This window comes from Notamacropus eugenii, chromosome 1 (assembly GCF_028372415.1).
Source record: "Notamacropus eugenii isolate mMacEug1 chromosome 1, mMacEug1.pri_v2, whole genome shotgun sequence".
In the NCBI taxonomy this organism is placed as follows: domain Eukaryota; kingdom Metazoa; phylum Chordata; class Mammalia; order Diprotodontia; family Macropodidae; genus Notamacropus; species Notamacropus eugenii.
In genome coordinates, this window is record NC_092872.1 from 303133406 (window position 1) to 303153661 (window position 20256).

General features: G+C 37.2%; 1 protein-coding gene across 2 annotated transcripts in view; it reads left to right on the forward strand.

The window, feature by feature from the left end:
* The first annotated feature begins 647 nt into the window (after nucleotides 1-647).
* PCNX4 (pecanex 4) overlaps nucleotides 648-20256 on the forward strand; it is a 54510-nt gene continuing 34901 nt past the window's right edge. For both annotated transcript variants that reach the window (XM_072629380.1, XM_072629381.1), the window contains exons 1-7: nucleotides 648-1025; nucleotides 1480-1573; nucleotides 8135-8880; nucleotides 13508-13687; nucleotides 13852-14366; nucleotides 14558-14658; nucleotides 14812-14934. In XM_072629380.1, the coding sequence (XP_072485481.1) occupies nucleotides 8192-8880; nucleotides 13508-13687; nucleotides 13852-14366; nucleotides 14558-14658; nucleotides 14812-14934 (1608 nt within the window). In that variant the 5' untranslated portion in view covers nucleotides 648-1025; nucleotides 1480-1573; nucleotides 8135-8191. The remainder of the gene's footprint in view (nucleotides 1026-1479; nucleotides 1574-8134; nucleotides 8881-13507; nucleotides 13688-13851; nucleotides 14367-14557; nucleotides 14659-14811; nucleotides 14935-20256) is intronic.

Here is a 20256-nt window from a genome sequence, read left to right on the forward strand (position 1 = left end):
ATAAACACAAAATCCTCCTAGGGTCTTAGAGATCTATAATAATGGGAAACAGTTGAACACAGGGCCTGGTACATAGCACTAGTAACTACTCTTATATACCATTGGTGCTAGTTCAACCTGAATACTTCACAGATGAACCCAAGGGGTTAAAAGTGACCTGTTCAAGCTCGCACACTTAGCAAGGGGCAGAGGCAGAATTTGCTTAGAGGCACAGGGATGTGTGTTCATCCTTCATTGATGAAGAAGACCATGCCATCAGAGAAATAATGACATGACTTGCACTTGGCTTTGAGTGAGGGAGGGAAGGCTGTTCAGGTCACCAGCCTCACTTCTCCTCCAGAGCCATCTGAACCCAGTGACCAGATATTCATCAGGATGACTGGAGATAACCCAGGATAAGGCAGCTGGGGTTAAGTGACTTGCCCAAGGTCACACAGCTAGTGCGTGTCAAGTGTCTGAGGTGAGATTTGAACTCAGGTCCTCCTGACTCCTGCACTGGTGCTCTATCCACTGCTGCTGGATACCTAGCTGCCCCAGCATAGGAATGTATTTGGTAACGAAGTGCAGGATGGAGTCACTGCCTCTTCCGGCTTATTTTTTTCTTTAATCTCGCTTGTGTTTTTTGAACACCACCGACGATGAGCAGGCGCCTCTTGGGTCCGCCGGCAGTGGGCAGCAGCTGCGGGGCTACACAGCGAGTCTCGGGCAGCCACGTGACTGGCACTGCGGAGGGGGAGACGGAGGGGAGCGACTTCGAGGAGGTGGCACCCTGAAGACAAAGCAGCACCGCAGGGACCGGGAAGGGAAGAAAGCCAGGCCCGGAGAGTCTGGCCGGCGGAGGATAGCGGCCCGATAGGCAGGAAGAGGAAGAAATGGCGGCCGCGCACGTACCCCGCCCGCCCGCGGGCCCCCGTCGGGGAAACGTCGCGGTTGTCAAGGCAACGACGTCGCGGTACGTCCGGGTGAAAGGTCAGAGCTGGCCTCACCGCGGCCTCCTCGCCCGGCTGCGCCTCATCTTCGCCCCTGTAAGATACAGTGACTCCCTCCCCTCCCCCAGGTCCCCCGGGGCGGGCGGCCCACGGCGAGGGCGGCGGGCAGAGGGAGAGCCAGGAGTGGGGCAAAGGGGTGGGCCCAGCGCGTCTCCCCGGCCCTCATCCGGGGGAAGCGCGGCGGCGTGTGTGCGGGGTTTCCCCCGGGGGTGGAACGGATGGGGGCGGGGAGCGCCCTGCGCCCCGGCCGGAGCGTGGGCGCGGCCTCCCTGGAGGCTGGGCAAGGCGGGGTCTGCGGCGCCCCGAAAGCTGCCCACGCTGGGACGCGGGCTGGGCCTTAGCGAGGGGAAGTTTACTCGGGCCGTGGGAACGACGCCCTCTTGACGGACGGGCTGTGGAGCGGGGGATGTTGCGGATTGGGTTGTCTGGGGTGCAGGGGTGCATGTCTGTGAGTCTGCGTGGTTTGTGTTTCCTTTTCGTCCGCCCGCAGGTCGTCGCTCCCGGCCGGGATTCACAATTACAATTTAGAAATGCAGCCTCCGGGAGCCCGGGCCTGCGCGTCCTCCCTGGGATGAGGAGTTGAGGTACGTTCCCTTCCACCCACGTGGAGCGGGCCTCCGCCCCCCTGCTGTGCTCACGCCTCGTTCCTTCTGGAGAGCTCTAGGCAGGAAGAACTCTACCTTAAAACGAGCAAGCTGGAAAGCCCTTTCCCCAACCTCAGTTCCATAATTCCCACACTTCAGATCACTTCAGTTTCCCATTGGTTTGCTAATAAATTCGACCCTATTCATTGATTTCTTTGGACAATTAGAAGAAAAACTGGACTTTTGAATGTCTCTTCGGATAGACTCGTGGAATTTGTCCAGTATGAATTTTTTGACTTCGTTATTATTATTTTTCTGTGTACCATTCTCTCAGTTTAGTTTACAAACTGTTCTCTATAATCAAGGGACCGCACTTGTTCAGCTTTATTTCCCTCTTTTAGGAGCCTTCTACTGTCACTATTCACTTGGTTACTGCCTCTTCCCCTTTACAGAGCTCCTGTTTTTCTGCTCCAGGCTTTTCATATGTCACTTTCCCTAGGAAAAATGCTCTTATTCTCTGCTTATAAAGCCTGACTTCATTCTCTATCAGTCGCCGGGCTTATTAAGCACCTGCCTACTCCAGGCTGGGAATTTTGCTGTCTACTAGGAATACATATACTAAAATGACATTCACTTGTTCCTCTAGAGAACTTTGTATTCTCCATATATGTTCACAGATAATTAAATACAGGATATATACAAAACAAATAGACATTGAAGTTAGAGGGGGGCATTAAGAATGGGGAAAACTTGCCCTGTGTTGTACAGGCAGTAAGAGTTTAGATTCAAACATTAATTGTACAAGCTGAAATCTGTTCTTTCCACTGTTACCCTGTTGATTTCTCTGAACTTATATATGACCTTTCAGTTCTGAGATTTTGTGAACTCATTTGTGCATTATTTTCTACATCAACCATTTGGTCCATACTGCCTGATAGTATTTATTTTTTTAAATTATTTATTAATTCTCTAGATTGTCAGCTTCCTGAGGGCAGGCAATATGTCTCAAATGTTTTATCTTTCTAGATGCCTGGTACAATACTTAAACTCAGTGGATATTTAATAAACATTTGAATTTTTGTTAAGATGCAGGAAAAACAGAATTTCAAGTTCAAGGACTACTGTTTTTGTACTTTAGTATTACATGAATTTGTACTCATCAGCAGTTGATGGTACATGTTCTTATGTAGCATAATTCTTAACAGTACCAGAGATGTCTCTGGCAACTCCCTAGGGAATATTGAAAAGCAAAGGAAGTAGTCTTTCTTTATCATCTCCCAGGGATCCTGTCCCCTTAGGCTGAGTTCTGCTCAGTCTTCTTGATTCCCCATTTTGGCATCTGACTGAGACCATTTCTCCCCAACTAAAGTTTCTTTTGCTCCAAGACTACCTTTCCTTTATCTTCTCCCCTCTCAAATCAAAGCACCCTTTTCTCAAGAAGCAATATAACAAAAGTAACAGTATTAGAAGTTGGGAAAACTTGACTTCTTATTGTAATACTGCCAGTAAGTAGCCAAGCAGTAACTAGTTTGGTCAGGCATGTAAACTCTGGATCTCACTTGCTTCATCTTCAAAATGAGGATATTGGACCAAATGTTCTACTAAGTCCCCTTCTAACATTATAACTCTGCATTATAAAATCTTAATCTTGGCTAGATGTTGAAAATTACCTGAGGTCTAAAAATAGTCTAAAAAAAACTTAATCCTCCTAGAAAGTATTTGCCATTTAAAAGAACTGTTCAGTGAACAGGCCTGAAACTAGTCGTCTTCCAAGTCAATTTTTGTTGAATTCCATTCCTAATTCTTGAAATATTTCGAGGGGAAGGTACTTTTGAACATAGTATTTTTTCTAGTCTTCCCAATCCATACAATTGACTTAATCTTACATTGCAGTTTTTGCGCAGATAATCTGACTGCCTTAAAATTTCTGGGCCTGTGCTGGAATGCTTCTTTCACTTTCCACCTAACCAAAAACTGGAGTCCTAATACTTGCCTTCTGTAACAATTTCAGTCTATGTAATACAGCCCTTAAGTATTTTTGTTTTCTTGGGTTTTTTTTTTTGGAGGAGGAAAGGATAAGTAATTGGAGTTAAGTGACTTACCCAAGATCACACAGCTGGTAAGTGTCAAGTGTCTGAGGCCATATTTGAACCCAGGTCTTGCTGACGCCAGGGCTGGTGCTCTATTCACTGTGCTCTCTAGCTGCCTCTTAAGTATTCCTTAAATAAACCTTAAGTAATCACTTAGTCAACAAACATTTATTAAGCAGTTAACATATGAAAGACACTGCCCTAACACTGGGGACCCACACTCACATATATACACACACACACACACAAAAACCCCATAATTCCTATCCTCATGGAATTTATATTCTAATGAGGTAGACAACATTTACATGCAAGATACATACAAAATTGAATGGAAGATAACAATCCTGCCCCCCATTTATTTTATACTCTCTTTTGACCTTGTCCCTCCCCAAGACTGTTTGCTTCTAATTACCATCTCCTCCTATTTGCCCTTCCTTCTATCATCCTCCCCACCCCACTTATCCCCTTCTTCTCTACTTTCTTGTAGTGTAGTGTAAGTTAGAGTAAGATAGATTTTCATACCAAATTGAGTGAGCATGTTACTCCCCCCTTAAGCCAAATGTGATGAGAGTAAGCTTCACTTTTTCCCTCTCACCTCCCCCCTTTTCCCCTCCATTGAAAAAGCTTTTTCTATATTTTTTCTATATTATATTTTATATATTTATATATATTTTATTTTTATTATATTTTATTATATATTATATTTTATATATATTTTTATATATTATCCCTTCCTATTCAATTCACCCTGTGCCCTCTGTCTATATGTATATAATCCCTCCAACTAACCAAATACTGAGAAAAGTCTGAAGAGTTACAAATATTATCTTTCCATGTAGGAATGTAAACAGGTCAACTTTATTATGTCTCTTATGATTTCTCTTTCCTGTTTACCTTTTCATGCTTCTCTTGATTCTTGTGTTTGAAAGTTCAGTTTTCTATTCAGCTCTGATCTTTTCATCAAGAATGCTTGAAAGTCCTCTATTTCATTGAATGACCATTTTTTCCCCTAGAGTATTATACTCAGTTTTCCTGGGTAGGTGATTCTTGGTTTTAGTCCTAGTTCCTTTGACTTCTGGAATATCATATTCCAAGCCCTTCGATCCCTTAATGTAGAAACTGCCAGATCTTGTGTTATCCTGATTGTATTTCCATAATACTTGAAATATTTCTTTCTAGCTGCTTGCAATATTTTCTCCTTGACCTGGAAACTCTGGAATTTGGCTACAATATTTCTAGGAGTTTTTGTTTTCAGATCTCTTTCAGGAGGTGATTGGTGGATTCTTTCAATATTTATTTCGCCCTCTGGTTTTTAGAATATCAGGGCAGTTTTCCTTGATAATTTCATGAAAGATGATGTCTAGGCTCTTTTTTTGATCATGGCTTTCAGGTAGTCCCATAATTTTTAAATTGTCTCTCCTGGATCTGTTTTCCAGGTCAGTTGTTTGTTCAGTGAGGTATTTCACATTGTCTGCTATTTTTTCATTCCTTTAGTTTTGTTTTATAATTTGATTTTCCATAAAGTCATTAGCTTCCATCTGCTCCATTCTAATCTTTAAAGAATTATTTTCTTCAGTGACCTTTTGGATCTCCTTTTCCATCTGACCAGTTCTGCTTTTTAGGGCATTCTTCTCCTCGTTGGCTTTTTGAATCTCTTTTGGTTTGTCTATTTTTTAAAGTGTTATTTTATTCAGCATTTTTTGGGTCTCCTTTAGCAAGCTGTTGACTCATTTTTCATGATTTTCTTGCGTTCCTCTCATTTCTCTTCCCAATTTTTGCTCTACTTCTCTTACTTGACTTTCAAAATCTTTTTGAGCTCTTCCGTGGCCTAAGACCAATTCATATTTTTCTTGAAGGCTTTGGATGGAGGAGCTTTGACTTTGTTTTCTTCTGTTTGCATGCTTTTGGTCTTCCTTGTCACCAAAATAACATTCTGTAGTCTGATTCTTTTTCTGTTTTTTGCTCATTACCCCGGCCATTTACTTGACTTTTTGAGCTCTTCATCAAGGTATTTCTCTGCTTCTGTTGGGGGTGGAGGATGTAGTGTCAGCTGCTTTATCTACCCACAATCTGTGGGCCTAGAGCTCCAGAAACAGTGGCTGCAGCTGCCCTGCTGCTGCTGTGGCTGCTGCAGGTTCCCCCGCCTCTTCCCCCCTCAGCTGCCCTGGGCCTGAGGCTGGACTACTCCATTCTCCTGCACTGGTCCCACAGGCTTTTCCCACTGACCTTCCAATTTATCCTCAGTACTTTGGGGTCATGAAGTCTGGAAACCACCACAGGTGTGAGAGATTCTGTCTCCCCAAGGCCTACTCAGGTGCCCTCTGTGCACTCACGACCCATACTGGATTCACTCTGCTCCCAGCATGGTGCAATAGACACTTCCCAGCGACCTTCCAGGCTGTCTTGGATTGTATATTTGCTTCACTCCATCATTCTGTGGGTTCTGCAGCTCCAGAATTTGTTTGGAGCCATTTTTTACAGGTATTTGGCTGGGTTTGGGGGAAGCACTCTGGAAAGTCCATGTTCTTACTCTGCCATCTTGGCTCTTTCCCTCTTAGGCCCCTCTGATAGTTAATTTTGAGCTTTTATATGCCTGGATAGTTTAGATTTCTTCCCTTGGGAAGTGCTTGTTCATGTTTTTTAGCTCTCAGGTGGGAAATGGCTTTTGATCCTGTAAATAGAATCGGTTCCTTGTATGAGATGTTTATCAGAGAAACTTGCAGATATTTTCCTTTTAATTTTAGCCAATTTGGTTTTGTTTGGACAAAAACTTTAAAATTTTATGTAATCAAAATTGTCCATTCTATCTTCTTTGATCCTTTCTGTCCATTTTTCAGTCATGAACTGTTCCTCTATCCATAGATCCAAAAGGACATTTTTTTCTTGATCTTCTGATTTGCTTAAGTTGTCACCATTTTGTTTGTCATGTAAACATTGAAGTTTATTTTGGTAAAGAATTTGAGACGTTGATCTATATCTAATTTCTGCCAGCTTAACTTTCTAGTTTTCCCAGCAGTTTTTGCAAGTAATTAGTCTTTACTCCAATAACTAGGATCCCAGAGTTCATTGAACACATTTTTTAAAAACCCTGAAAATACACATTCTCATGTTAGCCATATCTGAAAATGTAGGTCTCTTTCTACATTTTAAGTTCATTATTTTGGTCAGGTGATGAGTGGTGTGTTCTCATTCCTTTGGTCTTTTGATTTATCATTACATTGATCAGTTTTCTAAAGACTTTTAAAAGATATTTTTCTCTATAATGTTATTGTATAAGTTGTTCTTTTAGTTCTGCTCACTTTGCTCTGCATCAATTCATAAAAGTCTTCCTAGTTTCTTCTGAAGTTGTTCATCATTTTTTATGGCATAATCACATTACACTCACATATCACAATTGTTTAGCTGTTCACTAATTAGAGAATACTCCCCCCCTCTTAGTTTCCAATTTTGTGCTTCCAGTGAAAAAAGCTGTTATAAATATTTGTATCCTTAAGGATCCTTTTCCTCTTTCTTTGGGATATAGACTTAGTGAGTGGTATAGCAGAATTTAAGGATATGCACTGTCGTATTACATTTAAAATCATATAATTTACATTGACATTTCTGGGAATACGTTGCTTGTATGACACGGAAAGTTCCAACAGAACTTCATTTGGAGTAATATGAGTTCATTTAGTTTCTAACTTTATTACATATATATATATATAAAATGAAGGGAGTTAGATTAGATGATCCCTAAGGCCCTCTACAGCTCTGAATTTTAAGAGTATACGAATCCTTAGAACTTCTGCCTATCTATCCCTATAATTAGTTTTATTGAAGGGAGAAAAAAACAACTTACAAAGCACAATAGAGAAATGACTATGGTAGGACAATATGTGAAGTCACTGGAAAACCTGAATTGAGTATATGGAGTTTGTTATTTAAATGACTCCATGATCTCATTGATGGGTTGTTTTTTCTTTTGGTACATACTGTGATATGTTCATCCTGTATGATTTGATGTTGCCTGTGTTGTCCCATAGAGCTTGACTTTCCTTTAGATCTTTTGATGTTTTTTTGGATTCCAATACAACAGTTGGGCTGCCCAGTTATTCTCTCTTGCTGTCCTTACCTGATTGTCATACCTCTTTTTTAAGTCTTTTCCTAATACCTTTCACACCACTTTTTCTTCATAGAGTACCACTAGAAATATGTTATAGCAGACTTAGACTTGCTCTGCTTCTCTCTGTCACCCCTTGAGTCACAAACTGCTTTGATTCTTCAGGATGGTGCTCCAAGATTTGTAACCGTACAGCATCACCAGAACATTTGTAGGTTTTTAAAAAAATACTAAATTACTTAGTTCAGAACAATATGAAATCATAAATATTAATAGAAAATATATACCAATAACATTTTAATTACTTTTAAAAATTTATGAATGTGACATTTTCAAATGTTGATCTTTTTTCTTTTTTTTTCTTAGATGGAGTTCCATTTGACAGGGAAGATGAGACTTTCACTATATTTCTGAATAAAAAGAATGGGTCCAGATGTGCCTTTGCTGAATGATTACAAGCAGGACTTCTTTCTGAAGCGCTTTCCACAAACAGTTCTTGGAGGTCCTCGATTCAAATTAGGCTATTGTGCCCCTCCTTACATATATATTAATCAAATAATTCTTTTCCTGATACCATGGGTTTTGGGAGGAATAGGAACACTCTTGTACCAATTAGACATTCTAAAAGACTATTATACTGCAGCACTTTCAGGTGGATTAATGCTTTTTGTTGCATTTGCCATCCAAATGACAAGTTTATACGCAAGAAAGAAATCAGTGACTATAGAACGAATGCTGAGTCCGGATACCTTGATGGATGAAGATGAATATGAATCTTCAGGTTGTGCAGATGCTGAAACAATCAAGTTTATAATTCCAGGAAAGAAATATATGGTCAATACTGTTTTCCATTCTGTACTTGCCGGAGTAATTTGTGGACTTGGAACATGGTATCTGCTTCCCAACAGAATAACTTTATTATATAGTAACATAGGAGGCACTGTTATGATATTTATCTTTGGATGGGTGACAGTGTGCATAGGAGAATATTCATTAATCATAAATACAGCCACTGAGACTGCTACTTTCCAAACACTTGACACTTACGAATTTACTGCTCTCATGAGGCCTCTATATATTATTTTCTTTATTGCCGTGGATCTTGCACACAGGTAAAAAATTTATAAGCTCTTTTATACCTTCAGTTGCTTTAGGCAGATAGTGTAAATTATAAAATAACTTTCCTAAAGAGAAAATAATTTTAAATTATATTTTAAATACCTTTATATGATCATAAAATTAGATTTATAGAATAATGTTTTAAAAGCATAAAACCAGTCCAACTATGCTAGGATTAAGGCAGTTATCCAGATAATCATGAAAGAAGATAAAAAAAAAAAAACTTTTTTATGAAGTAAGTAATTGCTTCAAGTTCTATACTCACTCTATACTATACTCAGTTATTTATGTCATTTTTTAATGAAAAGATGAATTATTTTTCTTTTTGTGGGAATTATTATTTTTCAAGTAACAAGTTTTTAAAATTAATTCATCTCTCCTAGTATGTCCCTTTGTTCCCACTGAGTCAGTTTTTTGAAAAAATCCCTTAATATATTGCTGCATAATCTGGAAAAATATTCCTACGTTAACCACGTCCAAAAATGTATGTCTCTTTTGGCATTTCAAAGTTATCACCTTTCTGTCAGGAAGTGAATGGAGTGTTTTGTCTTCATGCTTTTGGACTTAGATTTTATCCTTGCATTGATCAGGGTTTTCTAAAGTCTTTCAGCGTTGTTTTTCGTGATAATGTTAACACTGTATCATTCTCATTCTGCTCACTTTTCTCTGTATCAGTTCTTCAAGGTCTTCTCAATTTCCTCTGAAATTGTCCATTTCATCATTTCTTGTGGGACAGTAATATCCCATTACATTCAGATACCCCACTTTGTTTAGCTATTCCCCAATAAGATGTTACCCCTGTGGTTTCTAATTTTTGCCTCTCCTGAAAAAAACTTACAAATATTTGTGTCTTCTTGCTCCTTCTTGGATTTCTTAGCAATATAGGCTTGGTAATGTCAGAGTTGGGTTAAAGGGTTTGCAGAGTTTGGTAGCTTTCTCAATTTAGTTCCAAATTGCTTTCCAGAGTGACTGTACCAATTGACAGCTTCACCTACAGGGCACCAGTGTACCTATTTTCCCACAGGCCCTCCCAACTTTGTCATTTTCCTTTTTTTGTTATCTTTGCTAGTCATAATGATGGGATAGTACCTCAAAATTGCTTTAATTTACATTTCTCTTAATTGTTAGTGATTTAAAGCTTATTTTTATGTGATAATTGATGACTTGAATTTCTTTGAAAACTACCTATTCATATCCTTTGGCCATTTATCTATTGGAGAATAGTTTTTAGTCTCGTACATTTGGATTAATTCCTTGTATTTTGGAAATGAGACTTTTATTAGAGAAACAAAGATTTTTTTCCTGTTACTTCCTTTCAAATTTTTACCACCCTTTTTACTTTTAAATAATCAAAACTTGCATTTTGTGCAATATTTTTATGTTTTTTAGAATATTCTGTGCACAATATTTTCATAAATAATGTTTTTAAATAGACGAGATTTAAAATTGACAATGCAAGTAATCTAACTCTCTGTGTTAATACTAATTCATAAAAGAACCAGACATGAATCTTTTGATGAAATTAGCTCTAATACAGAAAAAAATGTGATTAGTTCCCTATAATTTGTACGGAAAATTTATGGAATGATAATTATTTTTGCTTGCTCTCCCCTTAGCTTGACTCTTATTTCTCTGTTTCTATAGATTGCAGCTTTCTGTTCTCCAGGTTAGTATCCAGGTAGAACTATAACAGGCATTTATGTATTTTTAGTCAGTAAAATAAAACTAACTCCTAGTGTCTTTCATTTATTTTTAATATAGTCATTGTAGTTATACTACCTTTATGAAGAAGACTGACTATGCAGTATTTATATAGTCTCAGCAGTATGGCAGAAATATAATGTGATATTGATGATTTTAGAAGAAAGCATTTTTACATGTTGGTCTCTTTCTGGCGGTATCCTTTGCAGCATTAGAGTAACCAGATAGATTATACTTGAATACTACCTTTGAAAAGTTAGGAAGAAATCTATTTCTATGTATATGTATATATGTACCCCCTTAACAGAAAGAAAGGTTTTTTCTTTTTTTAGAGTTTTTTTCCGAGTCTTTTTCCCTTCAGCCTATAACCCATACCATTGTTTTAAATGGTAATTACAAACCTGATGACATATATCCTGATTTTCATTTGGAAGGTCACCTCCCTGGATAACATCCAGCAGAGATTTAGTGAAGGGAAAATATAAATATAACATGGTTACTATTCTTTATTGATTTGCATTTTGCTTATTCCTAAACTAACGTTAAAGTAAAATTTTGCTAAAAATCTGACTGGGTTTAATAGATATAAGGCACATTTTATTAAAACAATTTTGAAAAGAAAAATTCTTGGGAAATTGCTATATTCAAAAAAAAAAGGAATTCAAAGAAAATCATAAAACACCTACTCTGACCATTAATGTCAGTGGACAGTAAAAATTAGCCTGAAGATTGGTCATTTCTGCTTAGTTAATTAGGGAGAATTAAGTGACACTAATAATATTAAACATAAAAATGATGTTTATGAGGATAGTTATTAACCAAGATTGAACTATATACAGAATTTGCACATAGCTCTTCAGGTGAATGCTGCTTTCAGAGGCAAGTGATCATCAAATCAAACACTTTCATCTCTTTACATTAGATTATAGGACATCTGAAAAACCAAATCAGTATTACATCTCTTTTTAAGATATGAATAAATGATTGCTTTCTTTTTAATAATACTTTACTATAGGCTTATTTAATCATCATAATAAGCAAGTACTGTACATTTAACATGTAGTTTTTCATCATCTAAGTTGTTTGATTTAAAGATCATCAAAGCATAACTGTTCATTTTCCATTGATATGTGAATATTATGTAAGTGAATTTTTTCTGAAGTTTATGTAGCATTTTGAGGTTCACAAAGTCTTTTTTCACAACAATCAAAAAGTAGGTAGTACATGCTTCATTACCCTCTTTTACAGATGTAGTAACTAAGCCTCCAGAAGCTAATTGGCTTAACTAAGGGTTACAGCCAGTATGTGGCTGAACCTGGTCTCCTTATTCCTGGTCTAATATTCTTTCCACTTCACATGACCTGATTTGATATTTTTTCATTAGGTTAATAATTTTTTTTTCCCAAAACATTATCAGAAATATTTTCTTGAGTGAATAAAAATAAATTTAAATATTTTTCCCAATTAAAAAGAGAAAGGATAACATTATAAATGCAAATTACAAAACGACTGAATTTCCCACTGCCGTAGACTAATTCACTTTTGATTAGTCATAAAACTGCTGCTTCCACATGTAGAGATGGTCTTTCCATGCCATAATTGGGTATTTTTTTTCCTTTGGTCTTAATATAAACAATATTGAATTAAATCATGATTTGAATGAACATATATGTAGAACAGAAAATTTAAATAGGATGACTTTGAACAGTATAATGTAAGAGATTTTTTTTCTACACAACTATGTTCTTTCTATTAGCTTGTTTTGGATGATGTGATTGCTTTTTATGGCTTGTGTTTTCTTCTAAAAACTAAATGAAATTGGTTTTAAAAGTTATCATTTTTTACTGTACCTATATAATCTATATCAAATTGCTTTCCTTTTTGAGGAGGGAAGGAAAGGAGGAAGAAAATTCGGAACTGAAAATTTTTTTAAAAAATGAAAAAATTTTTATTTATGTAAAAAAAATTGAACACCCGAAAGTAAAAAGATTAAAAAATATTACCACTATAGAAGCTATTGAAAAAAATTCAGCATTATGCTGTTAACCCTAAGTTCATGTTTCCTTTGTTCAAAAAATATAAAGGACATGCATTCTCCTGTATCACTGTGCTCTCTCCCTCTCTACTTTTTGTTCATTTACTTCTGTTACATTGTTATGTACTTGAGTAGCATAGTTAGTGGTGTTATCTTGGCTTTAATTATTTTCTTGACTTTATTCATTGAGCTCAAGGTCTTCAAAACTGTTCATGGTTTTCCTTTCATATTGGAAAATTGGAGGTAGAGGATCTTTTGCACAGGTTAGCATCTTTGCCTTTGAATTGAACTCAGCTAATTGACTTTTAAGGGTATTAATTCATGAACAATTCATGTTTTGGACTGTTTATCCTTCTTAAACATTAGAATTGTGCAGTATGTGAAAGTTTGGGGAATTATCTACAATTATTTGTATCTGGGTTTCTTTTTCTGGAAAGAGCCTTCATTATGTACCATGGTGTAGGAGAAAGATCACTGGAAGATTGAAAGTCAGGACCTGGGTTCTAATGCTGACTCTGCTATTTACTGGTTCAGGGACCTCTCTTAGATTGTAAGCTCCTTGAGGTCAGGGACTACCTTTGTCTTTTTTTTGTATCCCCAGTCCTTAGCATAGTTCAGGCACATAGGTGCTTAAGAAATGTTTATCAAATGAATGAATGAATGACCTTGTACAAGTCAGCTAACCTCAACAGAGGATCTTAGTCTCTTCTTCTATCAAATGAAACAATTGGAATAGATCATTCCAGCTCATTTCAATTCAACAAATATCATTCTGAGCACTGCCCTGGAGATAACAAAGACAAAACCATTCCTTGGAACTTAGATTCTACTGAAATACCATGTAATAACTTATTTTTGTGTAATTTTGGATTTTTTTCTTGTAGGTTTACAGTTAACCTGCCAGTTCTAGAGCAAATCAATCAAATTTTGCACATCTTATTTGTATTTTTGCCCATTCTGTGGGCACTGGGGACTCTGCCCCCACCTGATGCACTTTTTCTGTGGGGAATGGAACAGGTTTTGGAATTTGGTCTTGGAGGGTCACCTATGTCAAGCCACCTAAGGTAAATTTATTTTGGAAAATGTTTTTGGAAGTGTTAGAACATTTTTATTTTTTTTTTAATTTTATGACTGTCTTTTGCTTTTATATTACATTGATTTCCAAATAAATATGAACTTTCCCTTGTAACAACATTACAGAAATCTTTTTTTTTTCTTTTCTTCACAGGTTAATAGTAATGTTTCTTGTTTCTGCTGCAACAGCTATAGCATCCTATTTCATTCCCAGCACTGTTGGTGTGGTACTTTTCATGACTGGATTTGGATTCTTACTAAGTCTTAACCTAAGTGTAATTGGTCATTCTGTACTTGAAGGCAAAATCATACAGAGAACTCCAGCCAAATCTAAGACTCTGCGTAATAGTTCAAAAAAACAATTTGGGTGGCAGGAATGTCTTTTTTATTTCATTTTACTAGTTTTAGCACTAATTGAAAGTAGCCTTCTTCATTTCTTTGCTGGTTTTTCAACCTTTGCCCAAACCAGTCCCCAGACTATTGTTAGTTATATTTTAATGGTACTATTTATAGTAACATGGCTGCTTAGGGAAATTCAAAGTGTATATGTGTTTGGAATTTTCCAAAATCCTTTCTATACAAAGGATACAAGATCTGTGACTATCTTCTTGGAGAAGCAAACAAGACTTGGGAAAGTTGGTGTTGTCAGACGAATATTGCTTACTCTAGGTAGGAAAATCAATTTAACAGCATTACTGAATTTCTGAATTTCATAATGTTTTACTAAGTAAAAAGTGGTTTACTATCATAATTTTTTAGTCAGTTACTTCAATTATGCAGCTGTCTCAATTTACCAAATTAAATTATGGTAGAAGGCATTACCCATGGAAAAATTTAATTTTTGTTCATTGTTATTTCAGTGTCACCTTTTGCTATGATCGCATTTCTTTCACTTGACAGTTCCTTACAAGTACTTCACTCTGTATCTGTTTGCATTGGATTCACAAGAGCCTTTAGAATGGTAACTTTTATGTGTATTTAAAGTATCTTACTATTGCCATATTGAGGAGATGTTTGACTACTCTAAATATATACAATGAAAGAAGTTGAGGGGAATATAATTTGCTTAGAAGTAAATTCTTCCTATTAAAAATTGTCAACGTATTTACTACAGGTATGGCAGAATACAGAAAATGCGTTATTGGAAATGGTAGTTGTATCATTGATGCAGTTATTCATACTCAGTAAAGACTTGTGGTGGAACAGAAGCCTGGACACAGGAATCAGACTTTTATTGGTAAATTTAATTGATTTTAATAACCTAATGCATGCCCCTTTTCCTTTTTAAAAACATTTTTCTCAGTTTGGAACTAAGTATTCCATCATTTGAGCAATCCTGTCTTTGGTTAGACTATAGGTCATTTACTTTAATATTGCAAAGTTAAAAAAGGTTTGGGAATTATAAACTTTAAAATATTAAACTAGTATGATATCATTGACTATATTGAGCAAAAATGAAATGTTGCAAAATGTTGAAAAGTAGGAGTTTATTTGTAAAGTTAAAACAAAAAAAGACAACCAACCTACTTTGCAGTGTACTTTCCTGACTAGTAAATCTTTTAATACTAATGTTCTCTACCCCACTCAAAATACAAATGAGGTCTTTCTTTTTTCTGTTTATTTATTTATTTTTAGTTTTCAACATTCATTTCCACAAAATTTTGAATTCCATATTTTCTCCCCATCTCTACCCTCCCCCTACCCCAAAACACTGTGCATTCTGATTACCTCTTTCCCCAGTCTGCCCTCCCTTCTATCACACTCCTCCCTTTGCTTATCCCCATCTTCTCTCGTGTAGGGCAAGATAGATTTGTGTACCCCATTACCTGTATTTCTTATTTCCCAGTTGCATGCAAAAGCAATTCTCAACATTCATTCCTAAAACTTTTGAGTTTCAACTTCTTCCTTCCTCCCTTCCCACCCATCCCCACTGAGAAGGCAAGCAATTCAACATAGGCTATGTATGTGTAGTTTTGCAGAAGACTTCCATAATAGTCATGTTGTGTAAGACTAACTTTATTTCCCTCCATTCTATCCTGCCCCCCATTTATTCTGTTTTCTCTTTTGACCTTGTCCCTCCCCCAGAGTGTTTACTTCTAATTACTTCCTCCTCCCATTTGCCCTCCCTTCTATCTCCTCACCCCACTTATCCCCTTCTCCCCTACTTTTCTGTAGGATGATAGATTTTCATACCAAATTGAGTGTGCATGTTATTCCCTCCTTAAGCCAAATGTAATGAGAGTAAGCTTCACTTTTTCCCTTCTCACCTCCCCCCTTTTCCCCTGCATTGAAAAAGCTTTTTCTTGCCTCTTTCATGAGAGATAACCTGCCCCATTCTATTTCTCCCTTTCTCCTCCCAATATATTCCTCTCTCACCTCTTAATTTTATATTTTTAGATATCATCCCTTCCTATTCAACGCACCCTGTGCTCTCTGTCTATATGTGTGTGTGTGTGTGTATGTGTGTATGTGTATAATCCCTCCAACTACCCAAATACTGAGAAAAGTTTCAAGAGTTACAAATATTATCTTTCCATTTAGTAATGTAAATAGTTCAACTTTAGTAAGTCCCTTATGATTACTCTTTCCTGTTTACTTTTTCATGCTTCTCTTAATTCTTGTGTTTGAAAGTTCAGTTTTCTATTCAGTACTGGTCATTCCATCAAGAATGCTTGAAAGTCCTCTATTTCATTGAATAACCATTTTTTCCCCTGAAGTATTATATTCAGTTTTGCTGGGTAGGTGATTCTTAGTTTTAATCGTAGTTCCTTTGACTTCTGGAATATTATATTCCAAGCTCTGCAGTCCCTTAATGTAGAAACTGCTAGGTCTTGTGTTATCCTGATTGTATTTCGGCAATACTCTAATTGTTTCTTTTTAGCTGCTTGCAATATTTTCTCTTTGACCTGGGAGCTCTGGAATTTGACTACAGTATTCCTAGGAGTTTCTCTTTTTGGATCTCTTTCAGGAGGTGATTGGTGGATTCTTTCAATATTTGTTTTACCCTCTGGTTTTAGAATATCAGGGTAGTTTTCCTTGATGATTTCATGAAAGATGATGTCTAGGCTCTCTTTTTGACTTTCAGGTATTCCCATAATTTTTAAATTGTCTCTCCCAGATCTTTTTTCCAGGTCAGTTTTTCCAGTGAGATATTTCTACATTATGTTCTATTTTTTCATTCTTTTGGTTTTGTTTTGTAATTTCTTGGTTTCTCATAAAGTCATTAGCTTCCATGTGCTCCAATCTAATTTTCAAAGAACTATTTTCTTCAGTGAGCTTTTGAACCCCCTTTTCCATTTGGCTGATTCTGCTTTTTAAAGCATTCTTCTCCTCATTGGCTTTTTGGACCTCTTTTACCAATTGAGTTAGCCTATTTTTAAAGGTGTTATTTTCTTAATAATTTTTTTGAGTCTCCTTTAGCAAGCTCTTGACTCATGATTTTCTTGCATCGTTCTCATTCCTCTTCCCAATTTTTCCTCCACCTCTCTTACTTGATTTTCAAAATCTTTTTTGAGCTCTTCCATGGCCTGAGACCATTGCGTATTTATTTTGGAGGTTTTGGATGCCGCTGATAGTATGCATTGTTCTTCCACATCCAAAAGGATGGAAAAAAATGCCTGTTTACCAAGAAAGAAGCCTTCTATAGTCTTATTTTTTTTTTCCATTTCTTGGGCATTTTTCCATCCAGTTACTTAACTTTTGAGTCCTTTGTCAAGAGGAGGGTGTACTCCGGGGACCTATAAGTTCTCAATTCCTCCAGGGTGGCACAATGAAGGGAGAGGAGTTTGCACCTCTCCTGGCCTGCACTCTGGTCTAGGAGCAACCACAAGCACTCTTCTGCCCAGCATCTGTGAGGAGAATTCCCTGTGCAGAGCCACCACCAACTCCACTATGCCAGTATTCCTCCTCATGCCAGGACAACCACTTAGAGCTGAGATCCTGATCAGTTGCTTGATCCCCCAGGGCTTTAGGCAAAAGGCTCCAAAAATTGATGCTGATGCTGCAGTGGCTGCTGCTGGTGGGGCCAGATTGAGTTCCCTTCTCACCCAGGTGAAAGAGCTTTCTCACTGACCTTTGAAACTGTCTTTGGTCTTTGTGGGTTGAGCATTCTTGGAACTGCTGCTGTTGCTGATGGCGCCCTGAAACCTGCTCTGGTCCTGTCCCTACCGCACCACGTAGCCAAAGCTAGACTGTGCTCCACTCCGCGCCCGGTGTGATAGATCTTTCCTATTGGCCTTCCAGGTTGTCTTGAGCTTGAAATCTCTTTCACTCTGTCATTTTGTGACTTCTGCTGCTCTAGAATTTGCTTGATGTCATTTTTTTTACAGGTATTTTATGGGCTGTGTAGGGGAGCTTCTACAGGTTCGTCCTTCTACTCCACCATCTTGGCTCTGCCACTCCAAATGAGGTCTTAAGATATTCATTGACCACTTTGAGTAGGATTATTATGTACATAGGTTGGCAATAAATTTCTTTGGAAAGCTGGAAGCATTTGATTATAATTAGGCTAGAAGTATTTGATTATCATTTGATACAAAAACAAAAGGTAATATATTTTCCTTCATGCAGATAAGTAGACATTTCTACATAGAAGATCTTTTGTGGATAGAGAGGCATGTCTTCTTTGAGGACATCATATTAGCTGCTGGAGTTAAATTAAACATCCTCACTGAAAAATTCTCTAAAAAATCAGAAATATTTTCCAGAAAGAATTACTTAAAAATGTATTAAGGGGACAGAGATAGAATGTTAATAAATTCCATTTATATGTACATGACAGTAGTGCTGAACTTGCTTACACATTTGTATCTTTTTTCATATACATGTATATTTATAACACAAGTAAGGAGCAACACTGATGTGCGCTTCCAAATTAGTCAGAAGAAAGAAAAGGAGAAGAAAAATTGTGGAGAGAGCTATGATAGGAAATAGTAGGAAAAGAGTTGTCATGTATACATACTGTTGTGTGTATTCTTTTGTGTGAGGGTTGTACTACATGGACATTGAGGTTTCTTCCAACTCTCAAATTCTTATTCTGTAACCTTACTATGTTCTGGGCATTATTGTGCAAGGCAGTAGGGATACAAGGCCAAAAAATGAAATAGTGCCTGTGTATAAGGAGCTTATATTCCATTGGGGAGACAAAATGTGTGTGTGTGTGTGTGTGTGTGTGTGCTTGTGTGCGTGCGTGCGTGCACATATACACACACATATGTATGTACTTTCAGAATATATACAGGGTAGATTTATTTGTTAAGAAGCCTATCACAGTTGAAGGGGGAGGGTAGGACAGAAAGGCTTCAGTAGGTGATGGCATCACAGCACACTTTTGAAGGAAACAGGATTTTTACAAGAAGGAAGTGAAGTAGGAGTACATTTCAGGCATGAGGGAAAGCCAGTGCAGACCTAGGAGATGGGAGAGTTATACATAAGGAATGAAAAGCTAGTTTGTCTGGACCAAGAGTATGTGAAGTGAAATAATGTGTAATAGGATTGAAAAAAGTTGTTTAGGGCCAGATAGTAAAGTACTTTAAAAGCTAAGGACATGAAGTTAAATTAAGAGGCAGTAGGGAGACATTGAGTTTATTGAATAAAGTCATCTTGGCACTTGGGTGGTAGATAGAGATGAAGGTGCTAGAGAGAGGGAGAAGTAATGAAGACCTAAATTAGAGTAACTGTATAAATGAAGATAAAGGGACAGATGGGAGTGATATTGTAGAGATGGAAATGACAAGATTGGACAACTGACTCAATGTGCAGTGTCAGAGAAAGTGAGGAGGTGAAAGCAATGACAAGATTGGAAAAATGGGTGACTAGAAGGGTGTTGGTGACCTCAGCAGAGGAAGATAGATTTGGAGGGAAATATAATGAATAAGTTGCCCTTGCTGAATTTATATCATTTAGCCCATATGAACTGCATCTTTGGTTATTAAAAGAACTGGCATATGTGATTGTTGATAATGAAAAATGTGGTAGGAGCCCCAAGATTGGAGAAGGAAAATGTGACAACTTTGACAAAAGGGAATAGAACAGTCTATAAATTATAGGCCATCAAGCTTGACTTTGATTCCTGAGATAAATCTAGAAAGGATCATTAAAAATTAACCTTTAATGGTTAGACAGCATCTCAAAAGGAAAGAGATGACTTCAGAGTCAGCATGACTTCATCAAAAATAAAGCAATACTAGCCTAATTTTCTGTTCATATCTTTTGTACTTAGGACAGTGCATACATCATGGTACATAGTAAATGTTTAATAAAAGATCATTCATTTGAAAAAAAGTGCTAAAATCTTTTGATAGGATGACTAAACTTGTAATAAGGAGAAAATCTATAGATACAGTTTACCTAGATTTTTAGCATATTTTCAGTGAGTGAATAAACTTTTATTAAGTATTCACTATGTAACATACATTGTCCTAAGTACTAGAGGTAAGGATAGAAAAGTAAGATAATATTCTCTGCTGTCAAGGAACTCATATTCTCATTGGAAGAGAACCCAAAGAAGGTTTTATGCCTCACACTGTTCTAGAGGAGATAAAGAGCTATGGGCTAGATG